Consider the following 23,096-nt stretch of genomic DNA (forward strand, 5'->3'; position numbering starts at 1 on the left):
TTTCAAAAAGAAAACCAAGACCATTTTATTTGAAACATTTAGAATGCTTATTTTCCCTTTCAGATTTTATTGAAAAGAGGGAAGCAACTCTGTTTTTTTTTTGTTTTGTTTTTTATGTTAAAGAATAAATCGGACAAGAGTTGCTTCCCTTATATACAAATGATTGTTTGTGCTTGTGTTTTTTGGCTATTAGAAAATGTCATGGCTTTTGTGCTATTTTTTTCTTTCTGCATTTATGTTTGATGGTTTTTGGTTGGTAATTATTGTGGTTTTGTTTCTGTTTTGCCTGCGGTTTCCATAGCAACTCCACCATTCCCTGTGTCCCCCAGGACTCCATATCATAACCAAGGTAACATTTTCATTTCATTTTTCATTTGTTTCTCATCTTCATCAATTTGTTTATTTACTTTGTTTTGTTTATTTATTTATTTATTTCAGTTTGATTTTGTTGTGTTGCTTGACTTGACAGTATTGGGTATTATTCAAAAGCGGACAACTTTTTATATTGAAAGTTATGATGTTATAATCCAAATTAAATGATGTGTTGACTGATGAATTGGATCAGTCAGTGGCCATTTTGGACAAGGGATCATAAGGGAAAAGGCATGATCTTTAGCACTTTCTGGTGAAGGCTTTGGTAGTTGTGTTTCACTCATTAACTTAGCTTTTTGGATTTTGTACTTTATTTTTAAATTTTATACTGATGGCACTTAACATTCCTCACAAATAAAACATTAATGTTTGACTATATTGTAATTATCTAAAAAAAAAAAAAAATCTGGATAACAATAGTTGGTGACCCAAGGTTCAAGCCAGATGGCCACTTCAGGAAAAAGTAAATTGATGAAATCAGGAATTCAAGACATATTAACGATCCTAGAAATTTATTTTTAAGTTGAAATGTTCAACAGTTTATAAAGACTATGGGTCTTAATTGACAACTCATCACAGAGTCAAAAGCATAGTTAAGTATATGGGTATTCAAGAATCTCGACCAACACTCGAGTCATTTTCCACTTCTTTTGTTCTTATGGTGTGCATGCAATTTCAAACATTTCATGATTTCATGAAAAAAAATGTTCTAAAATGTTTTAAAATTCTCCTTTGAATGAAATTTGAATGTAATAACAATCATTATACATTTCATTATCGTCACCATTTTCAAGTCCTAAAAGTTCACTTTCATCACAAATTTGAAAATTTGTTTTTATGACACACAGACAAAAATAGAATGTTGTGAAAGGAAGGAAGAAGAAAAGAAAAAAGCCTACATTGAAAAAATTTCAAAAAAATGAAAATATTCACGTCATTATCAAAGATAAATAAGTTGATATTTACTTTGCTTTTCAATTATAAGAGTACTAAAAATTAGCTATGCAGCTTGTTTCATAGTTTCCTCTGCTTCAGTCTAGAAAGGCTGTATACAATATATATGGACAAGTGTTAGTCTGATACCTAATGAAAATAAATTATCACTCAGTTAATTGTCAAAAGACTTAAGTTTTGTTGCTTTTATATTTTCTATTTGCAAATGTAACGTGTTGGCTTTCTTCTTCGCTTTTTATAGCATTTGTGTTTGCTTTTTTTAGTCATTTCTTAGTCATTTTATGGTTAAGGTCTTTTAATCACAGTTGTTTTTTGCACATATCACATTATGACCAATCATGTCTGTTTATATTTCAAAACAATTGTAAAGAAACCTCATTTATATGAAAATAAAATGAATAAATAAAACAAAAAAATGTTTGAATATTTCGTCGAAGGTGTTCTCTATTTTTGAGAGATTTTGATTGGTCACTTTTTAAACAAATGGGGAGTGGTAGATTAGACTAGTCTTTTTAAAAAAACTAATTTTAGGCCTAACTCATAGAAAAAAAAATTACTACATTATGGAAACATCAAATCCAAATTCCTTTAGGAATTTCAATTGTAAAAAATGTGTTACATGAATGATTATGAGAATATAAAAATTCTCACATGAATGATTATGAGAATATAAAAATTCTCATTATCATTTACAATGAAGTTTGTTTTATTTCAATCTCGGTTCATAAAACGTTTTGTCTGAATTTCTTTGAACAAATTAATGATCCAGTGTTTGCATATCATCTCTTACGAATCAAATTAAGTTCAAAAACAATATTAAAAGTGGTCTGCAATAAAGACTTTTTTAGTGATGTATTTAGATTGTCGTAGAACCTCTCTTTACTAACTCAACGTTAGCTGTTGTAATTTCACTTTAAACATTTAGTGTTATTTAGCCTGCATTTTGTTCGTACTAAATCTTGTGCATCTTGCCTTCTCCTCTTGTCGCCATGGCTACTGTAGCGCCCACGCCGACAATGTCACCTTCCTCACCATTTGCTAGCTATGACAAAGAAGAAGCCTACAATAATATGGTCGCGCGGCAGATTTGTCGCGGCTCAGACCCGCTTTATGCTTCCATCCCTGAAGATGTCGGGGGCCTCAGACGTTCAGGTATTGTCATGACAACGAGCATAAAAAACTTTGAATAAAATACGAATGAGGGAAGGAAATGTAAGCAACTCAAAAAAATTGCTAATGAAGATTGAAAGTTTATAATTGGCTTTTAGCTTTGTTTGAAATGAACATGTTTTGTTTTAGTATTTATTTGATTGCAGGCAGAACATTTTGAGACCAAGAAAAATGATATTCAGAAAATCGTAATTTAAATGGAAAGACATTGTATAGTGAAAAAAAACATAAAGCAATCTCGTAACGATATTATCAAAAATGAGTGTAAAAATTAAAAAAAAAAAAAAAAATTGTTTCCATGGAAACAGAATTGTGTAGTGGTTGTTCTGTGTATTCAAGGGAGGCCACTCTCTGTGTTTGCAAGGGAGACCACTCTGTCACATGACACTGCATGATTTTGGTCACATAGTCACTGCACTCTTGAGTCACAATGTTCATTTCTGCATGATTTTGACCCTACAGGTGGATATGATTGGATGCCTTTAAATATAACACATTTCTAAAATATCCTATTCTAACTATTTCTGGCATGAAAATTATTTTCAAATTTATTTAATATGGGATGGGCATGTTGACGGGGAAATGATGGAAATATCAAGTTGTTAAAAACAAAAAAAATGTATACTGGTTCATCACAACACTGTAGATCATTTATGTTTCAGGAATGTTTAAGAAAAAAATATATAGGAAATTGATTTGATGGTTTTTAGATTGCATCTGTTATTAAGTAACAGCACCCTAAAATGTCAAGTGAATTAATTTGATCAAAGTATTTTTTTTTTTTGTCATTTGGTTTTTTCAGACATTTTTGTTATCTGACTGTCAAAAACTGTAAATGATGTACAGTGTATGTATGCATAAAGTATACAATTTTTAACGATGATCATAAAACATTAAGTTTATGCTGGAGGTGTTTGTTTCAACTTCAGCTGGCAGTGTGATGAGTCCGTTCAACACAATGTCATCAACGACATCGCAACAACATCACGTGACCCAGCACCACCAACAACACCAGGTGCATCAGCAGCAGCCGCAGCCGCAGCCGCAGCAGCAACACCAAGTCATCCAACAGCAGCAGCAACACCAACAACATCAACAACACCAACAACAATTTCATCAACAAAACCAACAACACCAACAACAATTTCAACAACAAAACCAACAACCGTTTCAACAACAAAACCAACAACATCACGGTCAACATCAGGTGAATATTAATCCTGAACCAATACAACGGTTTTCCTTTATTACTATAGCTGATGGTTATTATAACACAACTAGTTATATCATCAGAGTTATTTCCCGTGATAATGTACATCTCCGCACACCCATTATAGCATATATAGAACAGCCCACCTACGTCACCTATAGTTCAGTAGAAATCGTAACAAATACAATTTCATTGTTATAAATCCATTGTCATATTTGAGTCCTGTTTTATGCTTGATAAATACAATGATTGCCAAATGCGAATGTCAAGATGATTGACATTGCCAATATAAAATGAATTTAATTCAGATGTGTTTTGTTGTCATAAAATGCTGGGGTGTATAATTTGAATTTACCAAACAATATTATTGTCCTGTAAACATCTGAAAAGTTATGATCTCCCCTCATGATCGACTTTTAAGTACGGAAACTTTATAACTTCTGGTCATATTTTGTAAAAGTACCAGTACCAACAGGAGTATCACACGGGAGGGCGCCACCAGTCTGGGAGTGTGTCCTCACAGGATGCCAGTCATGCCCTTCATGTGGACACTAGCCCTAGGATGGTCTCCCCTGGAAGCTCTATGGCCAGGACACCCACCAGGTAATTATCTCCCTTTGAAATTACCTCCCTTTATAAAAAAAAAAAAAAACTGTGTTAAACATAATAGGTTAACCTGACCCTGTTACTTGATACACATGTAGTTATATAATGTATTTCATTATTTTTTGATTATTTGGGTAAAATTATGATATTCTTGATTACTATATTTTTAATTATTTCGGTAAAGTTTGCTAACTTGAGATTGTTTTTAGTAGATTTTGGTTTCTTTATAATTACTTCAGTTCGTAAATTATTTCAGATATTTTTAGTTTGTCTACTCTTGTTTTTTAGTACAGTTTGCTTATTTTCAATTACAATATGCTTAAGAATGTTTGGTGATTTTTTATTGTACTTTTTGGAGATACGTAAAATTTTTTGTAGAATTGAGGGATTTTCGCTTATTTTTTGTACAGCTTGTCAATTCTTAAAATTTCAGTACAGTTTGTGAATTCTTGAAATTTTAGTACAGTTTGTCAACTATTGAAATTTCAGTAGCTTGTCAATTCTTAAAATTTTAGTAGCTTGTCAATTCTTAAAATTTTAGTAGCTTGTCAATTCTTAAAATTTTAGTAGCTTGTCAATTCTTAAAATTTCAGTAGCTTGTCAATTCTTGAAATTTTAGTAGCTTGTCAATTCTTGAAATTTCAGTAGCTTGTCAATTCTTGAAATTTTAGTAGCTTGTCAATTCTTGAAATTTCAGTAGCTTGTCAATTCTTAACATTTCAGTAGCTTGTCAATTCTTAAAATTTCAGTAGCTTGTCAATTCTTGAAATTTCAGTACAGTTTATATAATAAGCATCTGAAGTAGACAGGCCCATTCATTAGAGAAATGTGTCGGGGTAAATATCTGATATACCTAGTCAATACAGAGATAATAGACATTGTGGAAATTGACAAGTGATCAGTTTGTCTTCAGGGGACAGACTGACAGGGTCTGACAGTCTGTGTGTTATATTGTTTCTGACAGGAAACATTTACAGTTTCATGGGTAGACCAAATCACACAGGATGTCAATTGTATCTCACCGACTTCACACAAAAATAAAACCTACATAACATATGTTAAGGGAGATGGCTCATTAACTTTGTACTCACTTTTTTATCTTCACGATCGGAAGAATTCCACAATATCAGTTACACACATAAAATGTATTCTCTACAGAGACATGTAAAACCTTTCTATAAATAGCATTTTCGGGGGAAGTTGAACTCTGATGTTATGTTGGCATACTTTTAAGGTCTTTATTTAAAACTTGGTAAGTGTGATCACATGTTTTATGTCTTAAATAAGACAATATTTAATATTTATTTACAATATAAGTATACACAAGTGTTTGTATAATGCACATTGTAGGTCTGTAACAAATACTCTCCATGTCAAAACTAACCTGTCTTCTATGGAAATTGATTTGAGAACTGTACACGGTACATTCTCAGTAATATGAGTTATATGATAAACAGAATATTAAACCTGTTATGATATTTGTGAAGAATATATTCATCTTAAGTTGATGTAGGAACTCATTTAATATATTAAATATGATAAAGTAACTTGTGTAAGATCCTCTATATACAGAGAGCGGAATATCGTGGTGGTGAACGTCCTCATACGAAATTACCTGCAAAGATTACCCTGAAACAAAATAAAAAACATTTTTAAAGATATTATTTTCACACATTAATTGAGATGAGATTCATTCAAATTATATTAAGAAATTTAATTTTAACACTTATTTTTTATTTTTTTTAAAGGAAGGCCACTTTTCCTTTAAGGTAGATTGAGAAAACAAGTAATTATACTTTAACAAGAAAGATTTATCAATTCCGTATCAAATTACCCTTTGATATATCATCGTAATAATGCCAACCCATGGCGGAGACAAACCTATATTTACATACGAATGGTTATTTGAGAAGAAGCGATTATCTAAATTGCATTGAAAAGTTTAAATCGTACTTGGTTTCTTCAACGAAGACAATCATAAATTTTCATTACCACACATCAAAGAAACTTGTTTCTTTTGCCTATGACTTGAGGTAAATAGGGGCGAGAGTTGAAATCAATTACCATAACTTACCTGTATACACGTGTAGGTGATGCATACATGTAGCTGTACGCAAAGACCTGTTTAGGAGATTTATCACAGTACCTATATAAACTCGAGTTGGTTTGACCAAGGTAGAAGATAAAAGTGATATCATGAAATGGTAAGGGGGTGTTGTTTTTTGGTTAAAATCTGCCAGCCTGGCCTATTGTACAGGTGTATGTATACAACAGTTGAAGACCTGGGGGCGTTCGTTTGTCATTGCCTCGGTTGTCAACAAGCATTAAAAGTCGAGAAACTAACGTGAAAGTATTGATGTGTTGGTATTTGTGTCGGAGATTCCCTGTCCTTTGTGGTAGTAACATTGAGAACCTTCTATCTCCATTTAACAGTTGTCTTTTAAAAATAAAGCCCTCTATTGAGCTGGTGACATACAGCTATGTTGAGATAGAGATCTCGACGACCTGCTACAGTCCTGCCTCTAGGGTTTGTGTATATACGTAATGATTCACTATATGGGTGTAGTATTGTACTGTCGTGTGCTAGGAGTGTTTCGCTGTCCTATTCACTTCAAACTTAAAATGTGAGGGGTGATTATGCCATCAACTAGCAGGTAAAAAACCTCTTTATTTTAATTTTCTTGTTTTTATCTTGTCTAGATTAAATAATGAGATTTCAGTCATACGTTTATACGGAAATTGTACGGGATAGCAGACACCTTGGATTTGTTTATACTGTGTTCAGTGATCTGTGTCGGGGAAATGTTTGCTCAACATTAATTCTACTGGAAGTGTGTAGGATTTATCTTAAAGTTCCTGACTGTAATTAGATTTCATGTTTATTAAGTTACAATTGAGTTTTCAGAATTATTCTTCAGCTGTGGAAAAAAAATGGATCTAATTTAGTCAAACAATATTAACATTTTGTCTCTATCAAAATTTTAATGTTCGTAGTGAAGTATATATGATATTAGATTAAGAGAAATTTGAAATGGAGATTTAAGATTTTTGGATTTTTTTTTTTTTTTTTTTTCAAAAAGAATTTTCACTGAAAACACGTCCTACTATGCTTTTCAATTTCCCAATTTCAAAGTGAAGTTCGTTCTGTTTGGTAAACAGAACACTTTGTATAGAGTTATAATTAAATCAACGCTTAGTGAAGTTTACTGGGAGATCAAAGCTCTCTTTTTCAAAAATTTCATATCACCATAATTTCGTCAAAAGATAAATTTATGAAAATATTTCCATTTAGAAAGATTAGAGTATGTTTAAAATCAGAAAATTACTCAATTTTATATTTTATTACACATTCACCTGTAAAATTATGTTTTAAAATGTAAGGAAACCTGAGTGCTTTAACATTTGATGCGTGACATGTAAATTTATGGTTCAGTGCATAAATAATCGCTCAAACAAGAGACTGGCATGTATAGCAGGTCAAACCACACGACCATTTGGTAGCTTGTCAAAATGTTCAGAGATACGATGTGTAGTATTTACGTATATTCCATATATAACGTACAGGTCAATAATGTCGATCACATGGTCGTTGTTTCATTGTTTTTTGGTAGGTGGTCAAAAACTCGAGTGGTTGAAAAAAAGAAATATCAAAACCTGATACACTTATGTTGTATTCTGTTCATTATAAATTATTGTCTTATCGTGCTACTGCTATATATGATCTGTATATTACAATTATATATATATAGATATATTATATATATTATATAATAACATTATCATAGCTGTAGATTATGTCACGTTTTGTTTATGCTGTCAAGTTGGTGACAGAAATACAATTTCTTTTCTGGGGGATCAGATGGTTCATAGAATTTATTTCATAATAACAACAAAACATAATGGTGGCCGAAGAAAGTTTGTGACGAGTAAAATTTATGAAATAAAATTTCAGAAAAAATTTGACACCAGTTCTTCACAAAACTACTTCCCTGTACACTGAAATATTTATCTATATATCTGAGTAAAAAACAATTCTCAATGCCTTTTTTACAAAACCAAAAACAAGCCTCAGGTTTTGTCTCTAGACCCTCTGCTTGTAATTGATATTGCCTAATCAGTGGTTGACTGGTATACATTTAAATATATGACATGTCCTAGGGGGACACCAGTCCTTCACAGGATTACTTCCCTACATACTGATACCTATTTATACATCTGGGTTAATGTGTTATTGTCAATGCCTTCTACAAAAACAAGCCTCAGGTTTTATCTCTTTCGATTGACACTCTTTGACATGTATAATTGATATTCCTGATCTATGGATGCCTGATAAATATTTTGTCTTTCCAGCCCGCCATCGCCGAGCAGTCTGAACACACTAAGACAGCAACTGAGTGTTGGGGGTACCATGAGCCCGACCTCCCACTCCTATGACAGGTCAAAGTTCACCAAGTCTCTATTTTGGTACATCACGACGAGGCAGCATCTCTTCACTGGCTGGTATGTCTTAGTTATCTCCCTTGGCAGCGAAACTTAGGTCTTGGCAGTTAATCCTTAGTTATCTCCCTTGGTAGTATATTATTAGTTATCTCCCTTGGCATTAATTCCTTAGTTATCCCCCTTGGTAGTAAATTCTTAGTTATCTCCCTTGGCAGTTAATCCTTAGTTATCCCCCTTGGTAGTTATCCCCCCTCGAAGTTTCCTGTATAACCAGCTATCTGTCTTCTGTGACAGCTTTTTAATTTCTACAAATATCCAAATGAGATTGGATGTTACATGTACCTAGGTGACACTTGAATGTGATTGGCTGTAATGTTTGTGTTGTAGAATCAGAGCCTGCCCACATCACGACACCCAGATTTGTCAAAGACATGTCAAAGTACTGGTACAAGCCTCAAATTACACGCGAGGATGGTAAGTTTTGGATTTTTCAAATGAAATTAAATTCTGAATTTACTTATTCTACATTTACCATTTATCCTTGGTAATCCTATCTTATACTAAGAAAACCGTCTTAACGTCAGGAAACCGTCTTAACGTCAGGAAACCGTCTTAACGTCAGGAAACCGTCTTAAAGTCAGGAACTTGTATGTATTTCTTTATTCCCTGAAATGATATTTAAGTGAATTCTATATTACAGCGATTATGCTACTGAAGGACAAACAGCCTGGCTCGTTCGTCGTCCGTGACAGTAACTCGTACCCTGGAGCTTTCGGACTTGCTCTCAAGGTTGCACAGATCCCACCCAATGTACAAACCAAGTCAACTGGAGACCCGTCGGCAGACCTTGTCCGACACTTCCTCATAGAACCGACACACAAAGGCGTTCGGTTACGGGGGAGTAACAACGAACCTATCTTTGGTAAGTCAGACTCTGAGGGTGCTCACTAATAAGCCCACCCAGATAATTCATAAAATTTGTTTAGATTGGTTTTAATGAACAGTTATCTGGAGACTTATAGAAGAATACATTGAACACACTCAAGTATCATATTTGGAAATGCTAATTTAATACATTTAAGATCACTCGAGGTCAAATTTTTCATGTTTGGGAAATTTTGTTTTTATTTTTTTACTTGAGGTTCTGAAAAGGGTCAGACAGTTGTTCAGGCATCGGTCATCACTTGTATCCTACAATTAATTTTCTTGTGTTTCAGGGAGCCTGGCCTCTTTGGTATACCAGCACTCCAACACACCGCTTTCATTGCCATGTAAACTTATGCTTCCTGATGCAGGTAGGAACCAAAATATCACCTTTTAAATTGACCAATCAAAAGTCACCTAATCACCAAAATATCACCTTTTAAATTGACCAATCAAAAGTGCACTTATCACTAGAATATCACCTTTAAACCTTTCTTTATTTTTGCTGTTTGCAGCTGAGCAAAATGTCCCAAGGTTAGAAATGGACCTATTACGTCATTGTAGATGTCTATATCAGTGTTTTTATGTTAGAAATATTAGAACCGATCATCAGTGCAGACAATAATGAAAATATCAGAAAATGTTATGATTTTTCTCTGATGAATTACAAAAGGCCGAATTGATGTATTGTTGCATATATTTCTACAATTTTGTTCTTATATTATTTTATTATTTCATAGAAACTGTGGCGATGGATGGAAGTAGTACTATGGACAGTTCTGTGAAATCAGAACTACCGAGTTCTGCTGCAGCACTTCTAGCTCAGGGTGCTGGTAAGTATCCGACATCACATCGACATAAAAATAGAAAAATGTTATAATGGCACATGTGTTTGGATAAGGTTTCAACACTCGATTTAAAATGTTGCACTTATGTGCGCTGGATAGGTTAATAGGAAAAGCAAACGTTGCACATATCTGGGCTGGATAAGGTCAACGGGAAAAGAATTTGACTACTAAATCCTTTGGGGAAGATCCGTGAATCGTGGTTCAATTCCTATCCAAGGCAATTCCTGTTTCCTTAAAGATTGAGATCACAGGTCCGCCTAATGCTGTTATGGTTGTGTTCTTTGTCGAGACAATTTGCCTCAGTTGCTGTTGCCTCCAGCATATTGTTCATTGAGGTAGCCACCAGCTACTACAACCAGCTACTAAAATGTCACAATTGAGTGATAAACAAGTTAAACAAATTAACAAGTGCAATTAACATGACTGAAATAAATAATCAAATACTGCAGCTTTTTTTTTTTCGTATTTCTCTTTATTCATTATAAGTGAGAAGTTGCTAATACAGGAGTAGTGATGATAAGCGACCATATAAGTATAGTTTTTAGTATTCAGTGTGATGAGTTTTACCGTTTATGTTTCCACAGCTTGTAATGTTCTGTTCCTGAATTCTGTGGATACCGAGTCACTGACAGGGCCTCAGGCTGTTGCCAGGGCAATGAAGGTGACCTTTGACACCCAGCCTTTACCCAAGACAACAGTAGTACATTTCAAAGTGTCGAACCAGGGTATTACCCTCACCGACAACCAAAGAAAGTGAGTTTTAGTTGATACCCTGACGTTACCAAAACAATCTGAATTATAATCATGTTTCATTTAGTTGTTATGAGAAAATCTTACTGTTTTCCTTAAATGTAATTGTTTACCAGAAAATCTTGTTTACTGAAAATCTAATTGTTTACCAGAAAATCTTATTATTTACCTGAAAATATTATTGTTGACCAGAAAATATTATTGCTTATCTGAAAATCCCATTATTTACCTGAAGTCTAATTGTTTACCTGAAAATATTATTGTTTATCAGAAAATATAATTGTTTACCAGAAAATCTTATTGTTTGTAAGAATATCTTATGAATCATTCATGTTTTAGGGGTAATCTTCTTTCAATGCTTTTTGCATTGTAGGAGTTTAGCTGAATTATAGTTTCTGTGTTTTCTATGATAAGTATTGAGGGTGAACCAATTCATTATTGCATTAATCAGATTGAATTTGGTTATAACCTAAAATTTGAGTTGTCAAAATAAACTTGTATATAGTATTAGATTGGACATGAATACCATTCAGTGTAAATAGAAATATCAAACATGTCGTGTTTATCCGTTGAAGGTTATTTTTCCGTCGACACTACCCTGTAGCTGCTGTGACATACTGTGGTATGGACCCTGATGGTCGAAAGTAAGTCCCTTTGTCAGAACGTCTTGTTGTTAACCTTGGAAAATATAGGGTACCAGTTACAAGAAATCTGAATAGTATATTTGTTTGTGTGCGGAGGATACCAGGTTGTCTGAATTCCTCTCATTCTATAAACGTAGACTAAATACAACGAAACTGTCCAGTGTTGATAGGTAGACAGAAAACAATGGCAAGAGAAACAGAAATTGTTAAAACATAAAAATTAGCCAAAAAATAGCTTCCAAATGTTTTTCCAGTTTTTAATTTAAGATGTATATGAATTGATTATTTGGACATTTTCTTTTTAACAGATGGAAGAGAGAAACAGAAGCTGGTGCTTTGATGGAAGCAAGGTATACAGAGCCCAATTCCTTTTTTGTCAGATAACCGTTACCATATTATCATTTTAATTGATGAATTGATAAGAAAACTCTATCAGTTTTACAGAAGAAATACCAAAATCAACCTGATAATCATACCTGCCCCTATAAGCACACCACCACTTTTTCCAGGAAAAGAGGATTGGTGTGCTAATTGAAGCTTATAAAATTTTCCTAATCAGTCTTTTAGCCAAAGGCTCTAGATTGTTTTCACTTCATAATTATTCAAATTCAAAATGTTATTTTTTTCCACCCAATCGTCAGACAGAAATGTTTTTCTTTATTCTCCTCTTGTTTTTGTAAGTTGAATATGGTTCTAGATTGAGTGTATAAGTTTAAGTCCCATAACATTAACATATTCTTTGACCCAAGTCTCTTTGTAGCAGATTCATGGTCCAGATTTCGTTTTGGTTTTTAATACTAAAATTCTTTTCATTCCAGAGTGTTTGGCTTTGTCGCGCGGAAATCTGGCGGTCACTCAGACAACGCCTGTCATCTGTTCGCTGAGGTTGACCCCGAACAACCTGCTTCAGCCATAGTGAACTTTGTAACAAAGATTATGATTGGTCAAAGTGGTAAAGTGAAACCATAGGAACATTGACCTTGTGACCTCTGTACCATAAGACTTACACAAAGTGTGTGATCATGGATGGAGGGGAAATCTGGGTCATTCAAATACATATACCGAGTCAAAGACAACAAAGGGCGCAAATGTTTCCCCGTGTCTTTGGACGAGAGTGTCGTTACTCACGTTACCATGGAGATAGAGAAAAAGTGCAGATCGGTCAAATGGAAAGATGGACTGTAGGGCAATGTTATATACAACTACGGCACAGCGCTGTGGTAACGGAGTCTTTGCATTAGTGTTTAAGACCTCTATTACCAATGTGAATGTTGCTAACATTTGAACTTGTATGCAAATATAATCGAAGAAAAGGTTTTTAGTTTTTTGTGCAAAATTAAGCTTTACATTATATAAGACATCATTTTAACTGCTTTTTCTATAACGATATGGAATCTGTGCAACTCCCTTTGAGTTTTCGATTATTCATGTAACAGCTGTAGTAGCCTTGCTCCGTTTTTCCCCCCCATTTCGATTATTTAATGCTGATATTAATTAGTCGTACAGGTTGTCGCTGATAGCTTAACCTGTAATGCATTGTTACTATGGATACGTGTATCCATGGTGATGTTGGTAGAAACCATTGGCATTATCTGTGTCTTGTTACAACAGATCTGATTGGCCAGCTGGCAAATTTCTGGGAAGAATGTTTCTCATATTTTAATATTTTGGTCAATTTGATTGGCAGATATTTTTTTTCAAAATGTTAAAGTAATACAGAAGGTTAATATTTTATGTATCTTTTGGTTTTCAGTATAAGAGGCATGAAACATTTTTAAATATTCAAAATCCATTTTGATGGTCTGATATTCCATCTATGCACGGATTTATCCGATGTTTTATGTATGAGCGGTAACCATTGAAGTAGTGCTGCAGAGAACTTCCCAGCTAGCCGAACCTTACACAGTTTTCTTTGATTTAATGATATCATTGGATGGTCGTAAATATGTATTTGTTCTGTTGTGTACCTGTTTATCATTTTGTTGGTCAAATCATGGATATTATTTTGTCTTGTGAATCTTCCGATGCCTAGCTCTCTTCCATATAATAATCTTGTACAACAACCTCCTGTGTCGATGACACAGTATAAATCTGGCAGTACTACCAGTGCTGACAGAATGGAGGATAGGCGGGGGTCGAGAATGTGTGTTCAAATGCTTTATCTTGTTTATATAACGACACTACGGTCTGCCTCGTTACTATGGCGACGGTGACGTAGAGTTGTGACGAGCTGTAGATGTTATTGTGCATATTATTATTATTATATTAATTTACATGTTGTTAAATATGTATAAGTGATAAATATTGTATAGTTTTATTGTATTTAGTCAGCGAGTTCATATTTATTGATATTTTTCGTCAAAGTTTTTTTAACATTACAAAACATCCTTTGACCTCATCACCGAGCCAGATTTGGCTACACCTGGGTGCTGTAATGGGTCTGCTACGATATTGCCATTTTTTAAATTCACAGATTCATATTTACAACCTAGTAATTGCTTTTACCTAGATATACACAAAACAGTGATCATTTATACGGGCCGTTATTTAAAACGTAATCTGCGACTACATACTTTACATATAAAATACAATACCTATATAGTTGTAGATAAATATTCAAGACAACCACATTTAGTGTTCATGGTCGTATTGAACTTCGAGGGAAGACAAACATACACAAATAATTGTCCTCTCTATAAGCTTTTGACAAAGAATGTTGATATAATTCCACAATTATTAAAAAAAAAAGATTTTCTGGTTGTATTAGTGCCTTTTGAATTCCATCAACTTGTTATATGAAATTTGTTTAAAAAGAAAGTTTAACAAAACTTCCTAAATAATGAATTGCTGTCTTTGAATTGAAATTTGCCTCAAGTTGTTTTATGGTATTCTTAAATTCTCTGAACTTATGAATATTCATCTGAATTATATACACTAGTACTGAAAGTACTTTATTTTCATAGAAAACATCACTAATTTTTCAGTTGGTTGTTTCCCCCGATAAGATACATTTGTTTTAAATCCTAATTAACTTACTTATTTATCCCAAGAGGTATATCATGAGAAGTTTGTGACAAAATAATTTTATCAAGTATAAATATATTTCTGAATATTTTAAAACATTCAGAAGAGCCATTACTTCCAAATCTGTTCACGAAAATACGATTTTATTCAGTTTGTATATTATATTGGCTTTATAGCCGGAGTTACCCCAAAGGAATTCTTCTCCAGATTTACTCGTACAATATATTACCTCATATCTGATGTTGCCTACAAACTTTTATCTCGACATACTGTATTACACTTTTTGCATTTGGAAAATAAATAAATAAAGGGGCATAACTATTACTTGTACGAAAAGATAATTTTGATGGAACTTCCGTTACAATATTTTTTTTTTTTTAAATTTGCAATAATAGTTTTGAATACTAAGTTTTGCAGTGAATGTTATAACTGCGTGTTAAGTCTTTACAACCAGGTTAGCTGTACTCACACTGCTTAAATGCAGGTCTGGATGTCACTACCAAGCTCTTTGTAGGAATGTTACTCGCATATGTCAGATTATGTGGTTATATTTACTGATGAAATAAAAATCAGATATTTATCCATCCTCGTCTCGTCTCATTTTTGGTGTTCATTTCCTTCATAATATCTTCTAGAAGAGTACTTAATGCAGCACTTTCCACTACTGCATGGATGAAAATGTTCAATATTAACACTGAATTCAGTATTTTGCCGTTCTTATAAAGAACGTTTCAATGGCGCAGTGATGGTCGGCCCGATACCCTGACATGATCATTGTGGAAGTCATCTATAAGATGATATGAATACCTGGATCGCAATGTATTTACATACATGGATACGAATTGTACATATATTATATATATTTCTCTCGGTACAACTACGACAGGAAATTCAAATCTATAATATATATAGAACATATATTTATCTGCTGACAACTTTCCAATAGCCGAGTATAGTTCTTTCCCTATTTCTTAAATGCTTGTGGAAAATTATTGATATACTTCTGAATCAGTAAAGCTGCTTGTAAACTTTGAAAAAAAATCAACTGAAAGACAAATCGGTCTATCAACAGTTTCATGTACAACCAGAGATAAAATCCAAGATGTACACAGCCTAAGTCTTTTTTATTTATACCATAAGATGTTAATTAGGCCTAGCAAACATCTATTTTATGACCCCTAGTTACATCGAAAATGCCAATATTTTACCCGATACTACAGAAAACTGCGGTCAAGCTGTCCGACGAGACATACAAGACGCCAGTACATCAGTCAAGGATCACAATCGTTAAGATTCTTTTCAAATAAACAAATAATAATCTTATTTAATAATCAAAGTACTGAAAGTACTGAAGACACAAACGAAAACAAATTATTTTAACTGCTTTTGTTTAGTGGGGACATGGTCAACTTTGTATGGAACATCACCAATACCTGATTAGGACTAGGACAAAATATTGGCAAGAAAAGAAATTCATATCTACTTTTGATTGCAAGTGCGTCTTGGCAGCTAATTTTCAGAATAGGTACTCGGGTAATCTTATTTGACATCTTCAATGGGTTAATGTATACGTAGTTGTAGATGTAATATGAAGGTCCTAGATTACCTGTAAAATTAATGAGGCCTTTCTTTTCAAACTTTTGAGGATCCCATGCCTATAAGCGCTTCACAAATTATCATTATCATTAGCATTTGAAAAAATATTTATACATTTGATGTAGCGCCCCATCTAGCTACCAGCTTTTAGATAAGAGAGAGCTCAGGTTAAAAACATTTGTGTGATTGTTTTAGGATTTTATCGTGTGTGCGAGCCCTGGTTTGAATGATGTTATGTCAAGGTTTTGAATGATATTTTGTGGCAGATTGTTCTATCCCTTCAGTGCCTTCTGTAAAATAGCGATAACAAACTTCAATTGTCAAAATACAATATGGCTGCCTGTCGGCCATGTTGTTTTCCGATTAGTCTCAAAATGCAATATCCATAACTAGGCACTGAGGGGAACCTACATATAAAATTTGAGAAAGATCCCTTCAGCACTTTCTGAGAAATAGTGATAACAAACTTCAATTGTCCAAATCCAAGATGGCTGCCTGTCGGCCATATTGTTTTCCGATTGGTCTCAAAATGCAATATGCATAATTAATGTAAGCACCAAGAGGAACCTACATATGGAATTTGAGAAAGATCAATTCAGTGCTTTCTGAGAAATAGCAATAACAAACTTCAATTGTCAAAACCTAAGATGGCTGCCTGTCGGCCATATTGTTTTCCGATTGGTCTCAAAATGCATTATGCATAACCACCCACCAAGGGAAACCTACATATCAAATTTTAGAAAGATCCCTTCAGCACTTTTTGAGAAATTGCGATAACAAACTTCAATTGTCCAAATCCAAGATGGCTGCCTGTCGGCCATGTTGTTTTCCGATTAGTCTCAAAACGCAATATGCATAACTAGGCACCGTGGGGAACCTACTTATGAAATTTGAAAAAGATCCCGTCAACACTTTCTGAGAAATAGTGATAACAAACTTCAATTGACAAAATCAAAGATGGCTGCCTATCGGCCTTATTGTTTTCCGATTGGTCTCAAAATGCAATATGCATAACTAATGTTAGCACCAAGAGGAACCTACATATGAAATTTGAGAAAGATCAATTCAGTGCTTTCTGAGAAATAGCAATAACAAACTTCAATTGTCAAAACCTAAGATGGCTGCCTGTCGGCCATATTGTTTTCCGATTGGTCTCAAAATGCATTATGCATAACCACCCACCAAGGGAAACCTACATATCAAATTTTAGAAAGATCCCTTCAGCACTTTTTGAGAAATTGCGATAACAAACTTCAATTGTCCAAATCCAAGATGGCTGCCTGTCGGCCATGTTGTTTTCCGATTAGTCTCAAAACGCAATATGCATAACAAGGCACCGAGGGGAACCTACTTATGAAATTTGAAAAAGATCCCGTCAACACTTTCTGAGAAATAGTGATAACAATCTTCAATTGACAAAATCAAAGATGGCTGCCTATCGGCCTTATTGTTTTCCGATTGGTCTCAAAGTGCAATATGCATAACTAATGTTAGCACCAAGAGGAACCTACATATGAAATTTGAGAAAGATCAATTCAGTGCTTTCTGAGAAATAGCAATAACAAACTTCAATTGTCAAAACCTAAGATGGCTGCCTGTCGGCCATATTGTTTTCCGATTGGTCTCAAAATGCAATATGCATAACTAGAAACCAAGAGAAACCTATGAAATTTTAGAAGATCCCTTCAGTACTTTGAGAAATAGCGATAACAAGAATTGTTTACGGATGGAGGGACGGACAGACCACTGACGCAGGGCGATTTGAATAGCCCACCATCTGATGGTGGTGGGTTAAAAACACCTGGGTCTGATAAACAGACTCTGGAAGCGTAGAATGCGGATGTAGACAGGGCAGGGTATACCATCACGACGGGCACATTAAACTAAGCACTATATTCAAAACTTAGAATTACATGCTCATATCAGCTCAGACTTGAGACAGTTTCTTAAGAGTGAACATGATTTTCATATAGCACTCTACGTTATATGTTTACACTCCATACTGTGTAGCTACAAATCATCTATACAACAAAAACACATTCATTCACATGTACAGTTCAAATCAATTTGAAGTGGAATTTTGTTTTTCACTTATGTACATTGCATCAAATATTCTCCGCAATAGTATATGTACCATATACATAACTGTAACTGCATGATACATATATATATGTATGTATGGTATATATATCATGTTAATTAATGTTAGTGAGATGTGAATGTAGCTATATGTATTGATATCATCGATTTCAAAATCAGAGTTTTTTTTTTAATCTGCAGCATCTGTCAGATGAAAATGTAGTTCGAATGCCCTAACTGGATGAACTGTACATGTAGTAGCATTCTTCAAAGTCCATTATGAATGCTTTTCATACAAATGTATTTCTTTCAATTGTTCATGTGTTTAAATTATTAGAACACTGAAGTAATTTTTATTTTCATAAAAATGGAAGTACTGCTTATCTTTAAAACTAAATTGGATATTGATAAGATAAATTTGCCAAAATGTTAAAAATCAAACCTTATTAAGTAGAATCTAAACAGTTGTAAATGGCTAAGCCCACTATTCTTAACAACAAAATTACTTATTTTGATTCTCTGTCAAATATAATCAGGTTACTTGAAGACTTTGTCAGAAAAGTTAACACATATATACATTATTAATAGTTGCTTTAATTAAATTAATCTGAATTTGAACATTAAACCGACTTAACAATTTAAATGAAAAGAATGTGTTTTCACCATTTACCATAATTGACAAGAAGAAAATAATTATTTAACTCAACCTATGATATAGTATGTAACAGTCATCAAGACAATACTATTATCTTTAGTCATGCCAAGTTATTTCACAATAGGATTTTTGTTGTTTAGAAGAATAATGAACCTAGTAATTTTTGCTGTTCTTCTCAAATAATATGTACTAGTGTTGTAAAGAAAAAAAGATTAAATAATAATAATAAATCTAAGTGATAATAAATTATTTGCATTGATTTATCAATACTTTACTGTGCATAAGTTTAAAGGTTAATTTAATTCAGAAGCTGAAATGATTTAAGACAGAAAAAACCGCAGATGTAGGAATATAACATTTCCACTGCCTTTAAATATCTCTGGTTAAATTTAGCAATCAGTACATTTCCATGAAAAATGGTGTTTTCTAAAGAGTTACTGCCCTTTAACCGTCCCTGAAGCGTTCAAAACCCCACCAAACATAATAAAGGTCTATGTAGATGTACATCGTAGACCCCTTTCTTTTTTATAATATGCTTCGACTGTTATGTAATATTTCAAATGATAATGATAGATCATTTTCTATTTTTTTTTAAACCATCACGAATATTAGAAAAAAAGAATCAGTCGCTATAATTAGAGATGAAATTTTCAGTGACGTCTACATCTGCATGCAGACAGCCACGTTAATGCGGTACGCGTTCTGTAAACGAAAAACTTCATGTGCATTACGTAGGATATAATCAATAGATCCGAAGTCAATATTAATATTCACAAGTCCATTTGAAATTTCGAAACCCTATTCAGTGAGAATTTATTTAACTTTTTATTTGCAAACATGCGTATGGTACTCGACTGCCGTTGTTGTGATATTGTCATGATGAATAGACAACTTTTTTTCTTTCGTAAAAAAACATCTATATAATCTAACCATCTGCAAACTACATCAATCACATGCAAGTTAATATTTCAGTGAGAAAATGACATTCAAAGTTGGGTTTGATCACCTACTCTTTCTTTTATTATTGTTTACATTACTGAAAGATGGCGGACAAAATCGGATGCTGGATGAGTGATTTTTCAATGTACAAAATAACAACGATATTCCGACGAAACTTTATCAATATTATAACCCATTCAGTAACATGCCACCAAAGAAAAAAAACACATAGATGTCGATGATGAAAATTCAGCGTGATGTTAGTAGATTTTTCTTCCGGGTCACAGGTAAGCAGCAATATGGCGCCAGCGAAAAGTCGATTGTATCATTCCGCGTGAAATCTAATGCGTTCAACGCGGAAAAATATTCTTACGTATCATCGACAGAACATACTTAAATTAAATACTTTGAAAACTATCTATTTGTGAGGTTCTGTTGTTTTGTCATATATCTAACGAAACTGCAGTGTTGCATTTGACTCCGTAAGTCACGGGACTATTTTTTTTTTTTTGCGATAGAATATGATTGTGAAGTGGCAGTGGAAGTTGTGTCAGAGCGAACGAACATGCCAAAAAAAAACACATTGTCCTGTCAGCTTTTAAAATACAACAAAACAAAAGGTGATTTTTTTTAATAGCTGAACTTCACTGTATGTCATTTTTTATCGTGAAGTTAAACAAATATTTACTGCATAACATTACGGAGTTACTGTAAAGCAACGTTTAGATTGGCCAACAGCAGTATCCGCCAGAGCCCTCAAAAGCGCTGACATAGACTCAAACTTACGTTTGTGTCTACGTTTGTGTCAACAAAACAAAAGGTAATTTTTTTATAGCTGAACTTTACTATATGTCATTTTTTATCGTGAATATTTACGATATTTACTGCATAGCATTACGGAGTTACTGTAAAGCAACGGTTAGATTGGCCAAGGCAGTACCGCCAGAGGGCATCGTAGATTTTGTCAGCTACACCTCAAAAGCGCTGACATAGACTCAAACTTACGTTTGTGTCAAAAACCTCATGAAAAACGGCAATGTAGTTTGTTACAACTTGCCTTCAATTCCTGTTGATATTTCTTGCGTATTTAACGACATACAAATAAATATGAATCTGCGAACGATCGCTGGTTTAGTTACATTAGACATAACCGCCATTTTGGCCGATTAGTGAGGATTGAGACGGAACTACGTAATCCTACGCCAACAAAATTGCATATACTGGTGAGGAATTGTTTATGTTTACAATCTAAAATAGTCTAGAACACCTACTATTCATATTTCTTTTTAAATAATTGCAGTAAACACGGGAACCATCAGCTAAATCGTGTCAATAATTGCTGTCAAAATAGGAACTATTTTAGGCTGCGGATGTATATCATTTGTGTATTACAGAAAAGAGAAGTTGTTAGCCGGAAACAAAAGTGTGACTAACAAAATTTACCCACCACAACTATAACGGCAGGTGCCAAAGGCATCCTGACATCAACAAAGGCATATGTATGTCTTCTTCAAGGAGAATAGAGGAAAAACAACACAATTTGCTATATATATCACTTTTCTGATTTATTTTCCACTCTCACCTTTGTAGCAAAAAAAATTTGATACTTGATATTTCCATATCAATTGATACATGTTTATGACACTTAACTCATTATAAAAGTTTACACTTCGAGACCTCACAAGAAAATTTGTTTTTCATAATCACTTTTACATTCACATGAAAATATATGACAAACACCCATACCATTATTGAGCACTACAACTGAAGTGATTCACATACGATTTAAAACATAAATACTGGACAATACCAGCACTCACCAGGCACCAAATCATGCACCACATTTTACAATGTATTCCATTCAAAGTCCTATTCACTCAGCACTATTTAAAAAAAAAATATACAAAAAAAATACCAATTACAAACTAAACCCATCAAAATCCTGACAAGTTTCGACACTCATCAACTCTCACGCTGGGCCTCAAAGTACACCCCAATTATAAACAGGACGCAAAAAGTCCCAAATCTTCATTCACACTAACAAATCTAAGTTGTCTTGTTATCCAATGCCAGTATTTTCAAATATGAACAATACCTTAATATAATACAAGTTTATGCAGTGAATACAATTTTGTACATACAATTTATGAAGGGACCATAAAAATATTCAATGCAGAACCATACAACTTTTCTGATGATATATTTGTATAACAAATGGTAGCAAACTATTATTGAAATGTCTCAAGACTTGTACTAGATAAGTCCGTAGAGTACAATTTTTACTACTTTATTACACTAAATGAACATGACATGGTCCGACTTAAAATTAAAACATTGGACAGAGCAAGTCACCCCCCCCCCCCCCCCCCCCCCCCGCATGTGGCCATACCCATTGAAACATGTTCTCATTAACGAACAAAAGACCAACTCCTTATACACAGAGACAAGAAACAATTTTCAATAAAAGAAAAATTCAAAATGTTTTGTCCAAAATAACACACATTAACAAAGGGCCATAATTCTTGGATATACTGTGGAAAGAAACCAATTTTCATTTTGCCAACGCTGCCTTCCCGAGACACATATCAAGTTTGGTAAGCAGAACTAGCAAAGAAGTTCTCATAGAAAAAGTGTTTAGAAATTTGTACAAAGCTGGACAACATCAGCGATATGTATTTTAAAATCTCTGGAGATATATTGGCAAAGCAAATGTTATTTTTCTGAGCCAACAAGAAATTTAAGCTGAACCAAAAAAATATTGATGCTTAGTCAAACAGTTAATGTTATGCTATGTCCCATATACATTGGGTTATCAGAAAGGAAATGTTGACCTAGAAAAATGTCTGTAATAAACAAGGGCATCAGATCTTATTCAAGGCATTTTC

At 33.6% G+C, this 23,096-nt stretch overlaps 1 protein-coding gene across 1 annotated transcript in view; it reads left to right on the plus strand.

The window, feature by feature from the left end:
- LOC117317245 overlaps positions 1–15,526 on the plus strand; it is a 163,995-nt gene extending 148,469 nt beyond the window's left edge. Inside the window, 14 exon segments of the mRNA XM_033871974.1 lie at positions 302–349; positions 2,329–2,478; positions 3,426–3,703; positions 4,167–4,309; positions 8,663–8,729; positions 8,731–8,812; positions 9,140–9,226; positions 9,453–9,674; positions 9,970–10,047; positions 10,417–10,509; positions 11,109–11,277; positions 11,850–11,918; positions 12,227–12,268; positions 12,737–15,526. Coding sequence (XP_033727865.1) covers positions 302–349; positions 2,329–2,478; positions 3,426–3,703; positions 4,167–4,309; positions 8,663–8,729; positions 8,731–8,812; positions 9,140–9,226; positions 9,453–9,674; positions 9,970–10,047; positions 10,417–10,509; positions 11,109–11,277; positions 11,850–11,918; positions 12,227–12,268; positions 12,737–12,887 — 1,679 coding nt within the window. The 3' untranslated portion in view covers positions 12,888–15,526.
- Positions 15,527–23,096: the final 7,570 nt, after the last annotated feature.

This window comes from Pecten maximus, chromosome 19 (assembly GCF_902652985.1).
Source record: "Pecten maximus chromosome 19, xPecMax1.1, whole genome shotgun sequence".
Taxonomy (NCBI): Eukaryota; Metazoa; Mollusca; class Bivalvia; order Pectinida; family Pectinidae; genus Pecten; species Pecten maximus.